Source organism: Crocodylus porosus, unplaced genomic scaffold, assembly GCF_001723895.1.
Source record: "Crocodylus porosus isolate Cpor-Errol unplaced genomic scaffold, CroPor_comp1, whole genome shotgun sequence".
In the NCBI taxonomy this organism is placed as follows: domain Eukaryota; kingdom Metazoa; phylum Chordata; order Crocodylia; family Crocodylidae; genus Crocodylus; species Crocodylus porosus.
In genome coordinates this window covers 5630313-5644016 of record NW_017728935.1, presented here as the reverse complement: position 1 = coordinate 5644016, position 13704 = coordinate 5630313, and the positions used below count along the sequence as shown (strand labels likewise).

General features: G+C 63.9%; 2 protein-coding genes across 2 annotated transcripts in view; both read right to left on the bottom strand.

Annotated features, from left to right (window-relative positions):
- The window catches only part of AMPD1 (adenosine monophosphate deaminase 1), an 8516-nt gene extending 871 nt beyond the window's left edge, over positions 1–7645 (bottom strand). Inside the window, exons 1-14 of the mRNA XM_019546498.1 lie at positions 7483–7645; positions 6260–6271; positions 5304–5478; positions 4949–5111; positions 4235–4400; positions 3722–3941; positions 3404–3533; positions 3054–3248; positions 2829–2960; positions 2592–2755; positions 2383–2509; positions 494–657; positions 282–402; positions 5–159 (exon numbers count right to left, since the gene is read on the bottom strand). Of these exons, the coding sequence (XP_019402043.1) occupies positions 5–159; positions 282–402; positions 494–657; positions 2383–2509; positions 2592–2755; positions 2829–2960; positions 3054–3248; positions 3404–3533; positions 3722–3941; positions 4235–4400; positions 4949–5111; positions 5304–5478; positions 6260–6271; positions 7483–7504 (1946 nt within the window). The 5' untranslated portion in view covers positions 7505–7645. The remainder of the gene's footprint in view (positions 1–4; positions 160–281; positions 403–493; positions 658–2382; positions 2510–2591; positions 2756–2828; positions 2961–3053; positions 3249–3403; positions 3534–3721; positions 3942–4234; positions 4401–4948; positions 5112–5303; positions 5479–6259; positions 6272–7482) is intronic.
- A 3063-nt stretch (positions 7646–10708) lies between these two features.
- Positions 10709–13655, bottom strand: NRAS (neuroblastoma RAS viral oncogene homolog). The gene is made up of 5 exons (XM_019546789.1): positions 13511–13655; positions 13257–13435; positions 12905–13064; positions 11930–12053; positions 10709–11243 (listed from the first exon to the last, which is right to left on the bottom strand). Exons 1-4 carry the CDS (start codon positions 13619–13621, stop codon positions 11934–11936), a joined length of 570 nt encoding a protein of 189 aa, XP_019402334.1. The 5' UTR covers positions 13622–13655; the 3' UTR covers positions 10709–11243; positions 11930–11933.
- Positions 13656–13704: the final 49 nt, after the last annotated feature.

The following is a 13704-nucleotide window of genomic DNA, read 5'->3' as shown; positions in this document are numbered from 1 at the left end:
CTGCATGGGGTCGTCGGTGGACAGAGACACCATGAGGCCCTTCCGGTGGAAGTCCAGCAGCGGGTTCTTGGCGTACTCCAGGAAGAGGCTGTTGTTGCTGAGCGGGGACATGGCGATGGGCACTTGGGCCAGGAAGTAGAGATACTGCAGCACCGGGCTCTGCGGGCACAGCGGGCGTCAGGGAGCGCCGTGGGGCCTGGAGTCGCTGCCCCGGCTCGCAGGCCCTGCAGCGTCACAGCAGGGCAGAGGCCAGCCCCCCCAAGCCCGGAGCCGCCCTTCACCTTCTTCAGGTTCAGGCCGTGGGAGATGTTGTCTGCCGTCATGAAGGCTGCGAGCAGGTGCGTTATGGCCCCCGCTTCCCCGCAGTGCGGGCGGAACAGGAAGGTGTTCATGCCGCGCTCCCTGGGGACAGGCGCACAGTGGCACGCAGCGGCAGGGCGCTGGCCGGCGGGAGCCCCACTCGGCACGGGCCTGCCCGCGGTGCCCAGCTCACCTGCGCAGGTTGTTGAGCACCAGGATGTTGGCGTACATGTAGTACACGTAGTAGGTGTAGGACGGGTTCTTCTCGTGCACCCACTCCTGCGGCTTGGGGCTCTTCGTGGAGAACATGTGCCCGCTGTGCTTGGACTCGTCGTCCACACTGTCAAAGCCAGTGATCTGCCCACGCAGCGAGGGGAGGAGGAGGGTCACCCCACGGCATCCCACACCGCACCTGGCGCAGCCTGCACCCCCACACAGCAGGCCTCACCGCAAAGCTGGGGCAGCACTGCGTGCCTCCGAGCAGCCGTGCAGAAGGGCACCCAGGCCCCGGGCTGGGCTGGGCATGGACCAAACTGCTGGGCTGCGCAAACTGTGACTGTGGGAGCTCCTGTGGCCCCCCCCACGTCTGCCTCCCGCTCTCCCGCCCGGTGCAGCAGCCAGCTGAGCTCCAACATCCCGCGCTCCCTCAGGTCATAGTTTCATAGTTTCTAGGGTCAGAAGGGACCCGAGCAGGTCATCGAGTCCGCCCCCCTGTCATGGCAGGAAAGAGTACTGGGGTCAAACGACCCCAGCAAGATGTTCATCCAGCCTCCTCTTAAACACCCCCAGGGTAGGAGCCTGCACCACTTCTCTTGGAAGCTGGTTCCAGATCCTAGCCGCCCCGACCGTGAAGTCGCGCCTCCTGGTGTCCAGCCTGAATCTGCCCTCTGCCACCTTGTGACCGTCATTCCTGGTCACTCCTGGCGGTGCTCAGGGGAACAGGGACTCCCCCAGTCCCTGCTGATCCCCCCTGATTAGTTTATAACAGGCCACAAGATCCCCCCTCGGCCTTCTCTTGCGGAGGCTGAACAGGCTCAGGTCCCGTCGCCTCTCCTCGTACCGCCTGCCCTGCTGCCCCCCTGATCATGTGAGTGGCCTCCTCTGGACCCTCTCCATGTTGCCCACATCCCTCTAGAAGCGCAGCGCCCAGATCGGACGCAGTACTCCAGCTGCAGCCTGACCATAGAGGGGGAGGATCACCTCCCTGAACCTGCTCCAGGTGCATCTGTGAATACAGGACAAGATGCTGTTGGCCTTCTTGACCGCGTCCCCACACTGCCTGCCCATATTCATCTTGGCATCAATGGTGACTCCAAGATCCTTTTCGGCCTCTGCCCTGAGGAGAAGGGAGTTCCCCAGCCTGTAGGTGTGGTGCCGGTTCTTCCTCCCATGTGCGGCACCTTGCACTTGTCGGTGTTGAATCCCATCCTGTTCTCGTCAGCCCACCCCTGTAACCTGGCCCGGTCCTGCTGTAACCTGCCCTTCCCTTCTAGCGTGCCCACATCCCCCCACCTCTTAGTGTCGTCTGCGAATTTGATCAGGGTGCTTTTTACCCCCTCGTCCAAGTCACCGATGAAGATGTTGAACAGTGCGGGCCCGAGGACCGAGCCCCGGGGGGCCCCAGTGCCCACGTCCCGCCAGGTCAAACACGACCCGTCCACCACCGCTCCCTGGGTGCGGCCCTCCCGCCAGTCGGCGACACATCTGACTGTGGGGGTGTCGACACCGCAGCCCCCACTTTCTTAATGAGAACAGGGCGAGAGACCATGTCGAAGGCCTTCCGGAAGTCCAGGAAGACTACCTTCACCAAGACACCTGCGTCCAAGGCTTTTGGGACCTGGCCGTAGAAGGCCACCAGGTTAGTCTGACAGGACCTGCCGTGTTGGTTGCCCCTGAGCATAATCTCCCCCCCGGCCCCTCGCAGATGTGCTCCTGGATCATTTTCTCAAAGAGCTTCCCCAGGATCGAGGTAAGACTAACTGGCCTGTAGTTTCCTGGGTCCTCCTTCCTCCCCTTTTTGAAAATGGGACCCACGTTGGCCCTTTTCCCTCCTCGCAGCACCACGCCCTGCCTGGCACTCACGTGTCGCAGGAAGATGCTCAGCTCCTTATTGGCGCGTGGGTTGAGGGTAGCCTCGAAAATGGGCACGAACACGTTCTCCAGCATCTTTCCGAAGTGCGGCAGGAAGTTCTTAGCCCTGAACACGTCACTGGGACAGAGCGTGGGGTGAGCCCCCCTGCCACCGGGCCTGGCTCCCCTGCCCCCATTGCCCAGCCAAGCCCAGCACCTACTAGATGCGGGGCACCTGGATCATCCACTTCATGTTGGGGGAGTAGATGCGGTGCTTGTTGAACCAGGTGGCCAGGCGGTCCCACTCACTGGGCGAGCGCCCGTAGATGGAGAGCCGGGGCTCTGCATACTGGTACTTGGCATCTTCCAGGTCAGAGCCGACCTCCTGCGGGCACAAGGGAGCACGGTGAGGCTGGGCCAGCTGGACCGCAAGCCTCCTACCACCCGAGCACCCCCACCTTGATGATGGTGGCGAAGTACTCGCCGTCGATGGCGTTCTCTGTCTTCAGGTAGAGGTCACGCAGCTCACTGGCACCCACCGGGTTGTACTTGGCATTGAACTTGTCGAAGCGCTGGAAGGTCTGGCGGCCCTGGAGTGCCACCCAGCATCAGGCCCAGGCGAGTCGGGCACCGGGTGGCAAAGGAGGGGACTGCCAGGAAAGGAAAACCCTAGAAGGACTCACAGCGTGGACGTCCAGCGAGTCCACGGTCAGGTCGTAGGGGTGCAGGTTGAGCTGTGCAAAGACCTCCTTCAGGGTGAGCATCTTGCCCTCGGCCTGGAAGACGGTGCGGTCGGCATCCAAGCGGTACGACTTCTTGATGAAGCGCAGCAGGTGCTTCTGGTTCATGCAGGCTGCGGCGTGAATGTGCGTGTCCACCTGCTCAGGCATGGGGAGCAGTCAACCCAGATAGGCCGGAGCCCCCACGTCCAGGAGGCCTGCGCAGCTCCCAGGGGCAGGGCTGGTGGGGAGCGGCCCTGCCTCCGCGCTGGGGCCCCGTGGCCCCAGTCCCGCCCCTCAGCGGCCGCCTGTACCTTACGGCAGTTGTAGAAGTCGCGGTGGGGGTTGTTCTTCAGCTCCTTCAGCTCCTCCATCTCGTTCAGCATCTCGTGCAGATTGAACTTGGAGGACAGGAACTTGAGGCGCCGGTGGGCGTAGGTCTTGCTGGTGAGCAAAGGACACGATGGTCACGCACGCCACTCCACGGAGGCGGCAGGCTGTGCCCTGATGCAAGGCTGAGCGCGGAGGCGTCCGGCCCCTCGCAGGGTTCACGCAGCGCCCGGCCCCGGGGCACAGCCAGCCATGGCAGTGCAGATACGGTGGGGGGAGCGAGGCCCGGGCCGGGCACTCACACAGGGCCCTGGGCGATGAGAGCAAGCAGGAAGTTCATGTCGTTGATGAAGCCCTCCAGGTCAGGGTAGGGCAAGTCCTTGGGCTGGCCCCGGCTGGGCGCCGCCGCGTCAGCATAGACGTAGGCCACGCCGTCCTGCATCTGCACGTGGTAGCCCAGGTCCTCGGGGAGATTGTCTGCCTGGAACGGGTCCTCCCCCTTCTTCACCGGGGGGGTGAACACTGCGCCGGAGTGAGGTGCTGTGAGCCCCAGGCGCCATGCCCGCCCCAGGCTGCCAGTCCCACGCCGACGGGAGCACTGCCTCCGACCCGCCGCCCCTCGGCCCCCGGAGCCTCTGCTGGCTCCATCGGTCCGGCAGCGCTGGCATCTCAGGCCCGCTCCTGTCTGCCCTGGGGAGGGCCCATGGCACGGGGACAGGAGCCGCCAGCTCTGGAAGAGGCTGTGCCTGGCACTGCCCGCCTGCACGCGCCTCCTGCCCCCACCCCAGTGCCCTGCGCGCACGGCCGGGGGCTACCTGGGCCACAGCTCTGGTCAGCAGTCCAGACCTCGCCCTCGATGCTGCGCAGGTACTGGGCCGGCGTGCGGGGGAAGCGCTGGAGCGAGTGCCGCATGTACTTCTCCCGGATGCAGAGCGCGCGGTACAGACCCTGGCACACCACCTCAAAGTCCTCCACTGTCACCTGCCAGTGCCTGGGCTCAGCTCCACGGGCACGGGGCCGCCAGCCAGGGCCCCGCTCCCCACCCGCGCCGCACAGGGTGGGCTGATGGGAGAGGCTCTGTGCCCGGGACCAGGCTGCACCTGCCTGCAGCTGAGATCCCAGCTACTGCTGCTCGCGCCCCCACCCCCGTGGCCACGCAGCGAAGTGGGAGGGAGACCTGGGACAGCCCCCACGGGCAGGCCTATTTACGAAGCACAGGCAGGCCCTGCTTTGATTTCATCGATACCCTGCACTGAGCCAGCACTCGGGGACAGCCTGATTTACTGCGGGCACAAGCGCTGGGGCAGGGGGAGGGCCAGGACCGCGGCAAGGGCACAAGCAGCTGCAGGGACTGGCAGGGCTGAGGCCAGGAGGGGCAGCACTGGTGCACGGGACGCTCCCCGCCGTGTCCTCCGCACGGCTGAGCAGCCACGCGTGGCCCAGACAGCTCCTGCAGACAGGCAGCACCCGCCTGTCCCCCACGCTGCCCCAGCTGCGGGAGGCCCAGCCCCGGGGCCCGACGCCCTCACCCCTGAGGCGTAGTCACAGGTGGTCTGGACGCGCTGGAAGTTAGGCACGGCCTGGTAGAGCGGCGAAGTGGACATGACCTCATCAATGGTGGACAGCCTGGTGGACGACATCTTGGCCATGGGCAACACCAGCGCAATGGTCTTCAGGCGGAGCCGCTTCTTCCTGGGAGGGGGAGGCCGCACCTGAGCCCAGACTACCTCCTGTGCGCCCCCCGGGCCGGATTGTGCTGGTGGGGGCAGCGGGCATGAGCACAGCCCCTCCAGGCCCTGGGGCCGCTCAGACCCCGGCACCTTGACGCCAGCCTTCCCCAGAGGAGCCCCGGGGCAGGTGCCCGGGGCTGCGAGCTGCACTCACTGCTTCTCGGGCGAGGCCTGGCTCTCCTGCTGGATCAGGTGCTCCTGCATCTCGTGGTGCGAGATGGGGCAGATCTCCTCCACGTCGAAGGGCGAGATCTCGTGCCGGGTCTCCTCGTCCTTCACCTCCGAGGCAAACACCTTCTCGGCAAAGGAGCGCATCGCCTCATCCATCTCTGTGGGGAGAGGCCCGTCACCGCCGGCCCCGACCTCCCAGCCCAGCTCAGGCCCCTCCGCTGACCCCTCCCCACGGCGCCCTCAGGCCCAGGCAGGTCCCAGCCCCGCTCTGGGCTGCGGGAGCAGCTGCCACTTTGGTGCCAGGAGGCCAGGCCCGCCCCGCCCCACGGGCCCTGCCCTGCGCCGACCCGCACGCTCCAGGCTGGGCGCAGCCCCGTGACTCACGCTCGGCGTCCCAAGCAGGATGGGGGCGACGATGAGGATGGACGGAGCCGTGTGACCTGCGCAGAGAAAGGCCCCCACCCCCAAGCAATGGCCCCATGCAGCGTGTGGCGGTGGCAGTGCGTCCCCGAGGGGGCTCCAGCCTCCGGGCAGCAGAGGTGGACTCGCGGGGTGCAAAAACATAGGCAGCACCGCACGACCGAGCAGGAACACGTGCACCCAGCCGGGACAGAGCCAGGTGCCTTCCCGCCCTGATCCCACGGCTCTGCCTGCTGCTCCGCGCCCACGGGAGAAAGCTGCCTTCGCCCAGCGGCTCTGCCCCGTCTGTCGCTGTGGGGAGGGGGCTGCCCTGCTCCAGCGGGACCCAGGGCCAGGCAGCGGCAGGGGGCCAGGAGCCCGCGCGAGGCAGGAGCACCTCTCCCTGCGCACAAGGAGCTGCTCCGCCACGCCACGGCGCCTGGCTCGCCCTGCTGAGAAACAGGCAGGCTGGAGCCCTTGCCACTGCCACGATTGTGGGCTGCAGCCAGAGACCGTGCACGTGGCAGACCAGGTACTCACGTTTCTCCTTGGCTGTGGGGTGAAAGAGACAGAAGAGAGGCATCAGTCGTGGCCTGCCCGGCCCCCACGCCCGCATGGGGCAGCAGGGCAAGCGCCTTCGAGCCCGGCCCTCCCATGACACGCCGTGGCACCGGGTGCCCACGGCGAGACGGGCCGGCACGGCGCCGCAGCACCGCACAGGCGCCGCCCACCGTGGCTGGCGCTGGGGCCAGGCGAGACCTTCAGCAGCCCAGCCCAGCCTGGGGCCCTGCCCCTGCCCCTGCCCGTCCTGGGCAGCGCGCAACGAGGGGCGGAGGCTGTGGCTCGGGCCGCCCTGAGGCAGCTGCAGCGCCAGAGGAGATTGCCTGCGGGCACGTGCGGGTTCAGGCTGTGCCAGCTACGGCCACGACGAGGCCCGGGCTCCCTGGGAAGCGTCTCGTGGGCCGGTGCCAGGGCCCGCCGCGAGGAACAGGGCCTCGCGCCCACCCTCAGCCCGGCCAGGAGCCGTCCCAGCGCCACCAGCGCCGCGCTGAAGCCGAGCTGCCGGGGGAGGGAGCAGGAGGGCGCTGGGGTGCAGGTCGGGGTGGCCGCCGCGCTGCCCCCCGGCACGCTGCCCGGAGCCAGACGCATGCACAAGGCTGGGCGGCTGGGCCGGACCCCTGTCCTGTGGCCGGCGCCCAGGTGTCTTGGCCTCCCTGGCAGACTCCCGTCGCAGCTCTCCCTCGCGGCCCCATGCTCCACCCTGGTCTGCACCGCCCCCGGCCATGTTGCAGGCTCTGTGCCATGCCCCGTGCCCGTCCCCCCAGCAGCGCCCGGGGAAGAGCCTCACCCACCCGCACTGCGGGCCTGGCCCCGCCTGAACCCGTCCTCCCGCCAAACAGCGGGCCACGGGCCGTGCAGCCCCGGCCTGGGCTCAGCTCCTTGCCCTGCCTCTGGCCAGCCCAGGTTGGGGCCTGCAGCGGCACACAGCCACGTTGCGCCACGAGTCCTCAGGGCCACGGCCAGCCTGGAGCTCTGCATCTGCCACGGGGGCCCAATGGGCCCATTTCACCTGCCATCTCTTCACCCCTCCGGTGCGCAACCCCGCAGGGACCTCTGCCCCCAGGCCTCCGCAACCAGCCCTGGGGCTGCAGCGCCCGACGCCCGCCGGCCCAGCTGCCCCGGCCCCGGGAGCTGCTGGGGGGCGGCGCTGCGGCCCGTGCCAGGAGCCCTGGGCGGGGCTCACGGGGCTCTCCCAGGCCTACCTGGCATCTTGACCTGCGGCATGGCTGCGGAGGGAACGAGGTCTTGGCTACGGCGTGCGTCGGCGGGGACTGAAGGCCCGCAGCAGCCTGGCCCTAATTTTACTGCCTGCCCCTGTAACCAGACTCCCTGCTCTAAAAGGAGAGGTGGGCTCTGCTTAGGGACTATTTACGGCCCATGCCAGTCCGGCTGAGCAGGGGAAGCTACAGTGGCGTTAACCCCACGGCTGCTGCGTAGCAGAAGGCAAAGGCGAAGGCGCAGCCTGCGCCAGGGCAGACGTCCCACCACGTGACTTTTGACCAGGCGCAAGCACGAGCCCGGCACTGGGGGGAGCAGGCGTGTGGTGGCTAAGCCGCGGCCCTCAGCAGCCTCGAGGACGGAGCGGCCATAGGGGCAGCTGAGCTGCAACAGGGCCGGAGGCTGGCGTGGAGCCGGGCCAGCCCCTGCACGGGCCCAGCGGAGGAAGCACAGTCCCCGCGGCTCGAGACGGACCACCTGCCCACAGCCCCCGCGACCCTGGGGTGCCAGGCACTGGCGCACATCCCGCCGGCTTCCAAGTGCTCTGCGCGAATGCCGCAGGCGCAGGATTCGCATCTGACACCGCTCACGGCCACCCCTGCCGCCTGGACCGCTCACGAAGGGGGGCGAGCTGCTCGGAGCAGCGCCAGTCAGCCTTGCGCCCATCCCAAGCAGGGAAGGGTTCTGGGGCTGGCAATGTCCAGGGGCCTGGACCTTTCACTGGTCAGGTGCAGGTCCGCCCCTACACCTCTGCGCCACCCCACTGGGTCTGCAATGCCTCAGGGGCCCCTGACCTGGCAGTGGACTGCACAAGTCACCCCATGGCAGGCTGAGCCAGGCTGCTGGCCCTGCTGGGGCTGAACCCGCTATGCCAGCTGGTCTGTGGGGCTGCAGCAGGCAAGACGACAGCCTTCCCCCCTCATGCCGGTTTATGGGAGTATCAGGTAACGGGCGGCTGAGCTGGACTGCGGGTGACCTTCAAGCAGCAGGGCTGGCTGCAGGGTCCCGGCAGCACTGACCCTCCTTGCTCAGGAGGCGCGGGAGAGCAGCAGTCTTTGCTGCACCCACCCGACATGGGCTGCAGCCAGCACCATGCTGCGCGCTGGCACTGCAGCACTGTGGACAGCCCCAGCGACCCTGCTTGTACTCTGATGGCCCCTGACCTGGCCCCCACCTTCTTCCCCCACCACCCTGAGCTCCTCCCAGCTGCTGGCGTGGCAGGCGGCTGCGAACAACAAGCCTGTGCATGCCACCGCAGCTTCTGAGAAGTGCTGCTTTCTCAGCTCGTTACAGCACCGTCACAGCCAAATGGGACATTTAATCTTCAGACCGTTGAACTTGCAACCTTTACACATCAAATGCCAAATGCAGACAACCCAGAGTGCCTGATGCCAGGCTGAGGCTTCCCTTTCATGGGTCCAGGCACAGGCACCCTGAGCCCTGTGCTCCTTTCCTGGCTGCCTGGCGTGGAGCATGCATGAGAGCTTCCAGGTACAATCTGGCTATGGAAGATGACTGCACCACCCCTGCTCTTTGCATGGGACAAGCTGGACCCCAATCCATGCAGGTGGGTCTGGCTTTCACTGCTTGACCAGAGGCCAAACACACCCCCATGTACCCACCACATGGCCATGACCGATGCACAAGAAGGCGGTGGATTGTGCTTGACCCACAGCTCTGGTGGGTGTCAAGGGCCACTGGCACAAGCGCAAAGGTGGGTATTCAGCAAACCAATACACTGCACCAGAGAGACAAACTTCCCACTACCTCCAGGTGAGGGCTCCACAGCTGTCACGCAGGGGTCCTATCGCCACTGCCAGGTCAGGGACTTGACTGCATTCTCAAACCATGGGCACGGACTGCCCAGGAAGGAGCCACTGGAGAAGAGTATGTCGGAAAGATCCCCAGCAGGGCCACAACCAGGGCACGCACACACACTGCCTAGCCCTTGTCAGGCTCATGACTGGAAATTGAGGATTTGAGCTTGAAAATCAAGAGCCAACAGCACCTGGACCAAGAGCTAAAGGGCACCCCAAAACAGATGCATGCGTTCCCTGGGGCCCGCGTGGTTGCAGTGGTAGCAGCACCTATCCTGTGGCATGTACTACAACCTTTGCACAAAGAACCGGGCCAGTAACGGCAGCAGCGGTTGTGGGAAGTCCTGTTAGAATCCAGCTCTGCCACCACCAGGCACCAGCTCCCTCCACCCAGGGGTAATGCAAGGGCCCTGTATGACTCCAGCAGCTGCTCACCGTTACACACTTCTCAGAGCTCTCGCCCGATTCAGCTCTGTGCAACTTGACCCGAGCAGGTCCAACCCCCAGTCCACGTAGGCCAGTATGCTGTCTCTGATAGTGGCAGAGACAGATGCTTTGGAGAGATGGGGGTGCACCTAGAGGGGTTCACTGGGCATTCAAATGCCAAGTCCACCCCAGGCAGCAAACGGCATCTTGCTCCAGGATATGACCAGGAAAGAACTTCTTGCACCACCAGGGCTGTGGCAAGCATGAATCCCAGCAGCAAATCTGCCAGTGCTTGGCCCTGCCCACTGAGCCAGTCCCTCTACTCTGTTGCACAAGTTGCAGGGGGCACGGTCAGAGCAGCTCGGTTTCTTTTACATTTCATTACCAAAGCCTCCCACAAGTACTCACCACGTGCTCCAACAGCCGACCAAGGCTCCCCCCACCCCAACTCCTCCCGAGGAAAACACGCCCAGCCAGGCCCCAAAGTCGCTGCAAAAGGGCCATATTGGGTACTTGGCAACGAGACGAGGAGACAGCTTTAAACAGCAGTTGCAAGGGACACGCACCTCTGAACAGTCATCGGTCGTCTCCCCAGTCACCCCTCAGGTCCAGGGGATGTTTCAGCTCTAGGGCATCTGCTCACAACCGTTCCCAGACACTTTAAAAGGGGGAAGCTAACCAGTCTGGTCCTGTCTGGAGGTGCAGAGAACCTTGCGTACCGCAAAGCTGCACGGAATAGACACAATCCCGGCCAACATGGAGCAGACGGGAGCAGCATGGTGCCTCCCCAGGCCCAGGGCCTCGCGCACCCCTGCCAGTACAGTTCTGTCAATCCAAAGGCAGAGTCCAGTTATGCATATGCCCATGGGTGTGAGCTCCCAAGGGGACCTGAATCCTTGGTGCTTTCCTCAGCCTGACAGAGCAGGAAAAAGCTCCAGATCCCCTTAGTAAACAGGCACTTAGTTAACAAACACGTCTCCTTTTTATTACCAAAAAAGAAAGAACCAGGGAAAATGGCACAACTGGTGCAAGGGGTGTGCTAGAGTCTGTGCTGCAAGGCAGACCAAAAGCAGGCACTGCTGAAGGAGAAGCAGGGAGGCAGTGGCAACGCCAGAGCCACGCTGCAGTTCCTGGCCAGGTAGCCATCAGCGCCACATCTCGAAGCCTGGCACCACGGGAGCAAATGTCACTCCCAGCTCTGACTTGAGAGGTAAAATAGCATCATCATTTTCACAGCGTTTGGTCTCGGAAGTTCACTGCTCTTGGGACCAGTTTTCTGTTTCAACCAACCTAGAACACAGGCGGAAACCCCAGCACAGCCCCGGTGGGACCTTCTCTGGCAGTCAGCTCAGCACAGAGGTAGAAGTTCAGAGTCTCTCTCCAGGGGGCATGGAGCAAGCCTTGGCACTGGTCAGTTCGTCTTGGAGGTGCTGCTATGAGATGTGATGCATCAGCATCAGGGCTTATCCTCCAGCTACATCTGAACCAGGTCTTCCCAGTGGCTGAAACAAAGGCGCCTGTGGTTAGCCATTATACAGCCTCACGGACAAGCCAGGCCAGGCCAGGCTGGGCTAGGTGGTGTCTGTACAGTGCACTGGAGCACCAAAGGCCAGTCCCCTCTGAGCGACAGCTGGCAAGAGCCTCACCTCCACAGGCAGCATTGGTTTTCTGCAGTTTTTCTGCAAGTCCACTCCTGCTAGAGCTCCTGCCTCTGAATGAGCTACTCTCCAAGGTGCTGCCCTGCCCTGCCTGGGCAGTTACCAGTCTTTCATTGGACCCACCCAAGAACAGTGCATGGCTCCCCCTTGCCAGCTGGAAGATACAGTTATGCCACCCATCCAGCTGCAGGCCCCAGCCCCCCTGTGCTGATCTCCAAGATAGGCACCCACTGGCCTGGCCCCAAGCCCAACCTGACCCATGCCTTCTCTGCAGGGACACTGGTGTGAGAGTGAGGGAGGGCAAGCTGCAAGAAACTCCTGTTTTTCCTTGCAACTGATTAAAAAGACAGAGCTATTGACAAGAGGAGTCAGACACCAAAACCCTAATTCACCGGGCTGCCGCCTCAGCCCTGAAAGGAGAAAAAACACCCTCCAGAGAAGCTGGGGGAGGGTCCGGCTGTGGAGCTGGCACCCCAGTGCCCACTCTTACAGACCAGCTCAGGCAGGAACAAGGTCCCCTTCTCACTCACCTCATCACATCACGATGCACGACAGACCCATGCAGCCCTGATTCCCATCCTCACTGCTGTTGAGCTTTTTCATCCGGTACTGGCGTATCTCTCGCACCAGTGTGTAAAAGGCATCCTCCACACCCTGCATACAAGCAATCCTGGTCAGGCCTCTGTCCCATGCCCCGCCCACCAACCTGGCACAGCAGCTTCCTGCCAGGAGCGAGTCAGGACCCCACAATTCTCTTCCCGAGGGAACCAGCACTTTGCACCCAGGTGCCTGCTGTTAGGTTCTTCACCCTGTGCTTTCCTTAAAAGAAAGAGGTGTTAAACAAGAAGTCAAGACTGCTGCCTTCTAAAGGAGAGGGAATGCAGGGCAGGGGTGGTGAACGGAGCTACATCTTCAGGAGGAAGTGGGTGTACCTAGGCAAACTGCCTGTAGGTTGAAGCTCCATGTTCAAACCACTGCAACGCACTGCACCTTTCCTTGATTCCTAGAGGGGGGAGGCCACAGAGGGGGCAGAGTCTGCAGCACGAACATGTCCAGGGGGGCTGCGCTTGTTCTGGCAACGTGCTTGCTACGCAAGTTTTAGCAGCCTCGCAGCTGACAGTCTCTGGAGGGCACAGGCTGCTCAGCAGCACCGGGACCAAACCCAGTAAGAAAACCCTTCACTCAAGGGAGCTTTCCGACCCGCTCTAAGCAGACAAGAGGGAGCCGAAACCTCTGTGCTGTGGCGAGAACGTAGCGATTCACGCTGATGCCACGACAGCCGACGCTCTGACGTGGTTCAAGACGTAGCATTGTTTCTATGAAACTATGAAACAATGCCCCGCTCACCGCGCCAAGATCTAACAGAAAACTCAAAGGAGCAAACAAGCAGGGAGCTAGCAAGTCTCTGCTCCCATGGGCAAGCGGCAGCCCCTCCAAGGAGCTGGACCACAGGTCTGCTTATAGCACCAAGCAAGGGTCAGCCTGGCAGAAATGCAGTTCACTACCTGTCTCGTCTTGGCAGATGTTTCTATGAAAGGGATGCCGTAGCTCTTGGCCAGCTCTTGTGCTTGCTTAGTGTCCACCGTCCGCGTGGGCAGGTCACACTTGTTCCCCACGAGCACCATTGGCACGTCGTCTGAATCCTTCACTCTCTTAATCTGCTCCCTAGAGAAAACAGTGGCTGGCTTCAGAGCTGGGTGCCAATGCCCAGGAATGCCTTGCTTCTCCCTACCCCCACAGCAAGTCTGCTGAGGGACACGGGTGCCAGCCTGCCGACGCCCCAGCCCCTCCCCACCCACCCGGCCCAGGCCACCTCCGGCTGTCAGCCCCCGGCCCCGCGGAGAGGACGCTGCCCACCGGTAGAGGTTGATGTCGGCGAAGGACTTGCTGTTGTTGATGGCAAAGACGCAGAGAAAGCCCTCGCCCGTGCGCATGTACTGGTCGCGCATGGCGCTGTACTCCTCCTGCCCCGCCGTGTCCAGGATGTCCAGCAGGCAGGTCTCTCCGTCGATCACCACCTGCTTCCGGTACGAGTCCTGCGGCACAGAAGCGCTGCAGTCCCGCCCGGCCCGGCCCGGCCCCCTCCCCCGGCCCGGCCCCCTCCAGCTCACCTCGATGGTGGGGTCGTACTCATCCACGAAGTGGTTCTGGATGAGCTGGATGGTGAGCGCACTCTTGCCCACACCGCCCGCTCCCACCACCACCAGCTTGTACTCGGTCATGGCCCCCGGCCCCGCCGGCGCAGCGCGCTTCCGACTTCCGCCTCGACGCGTCATCACGGCGCGCCGGAAGTGCGCGGTGAGGG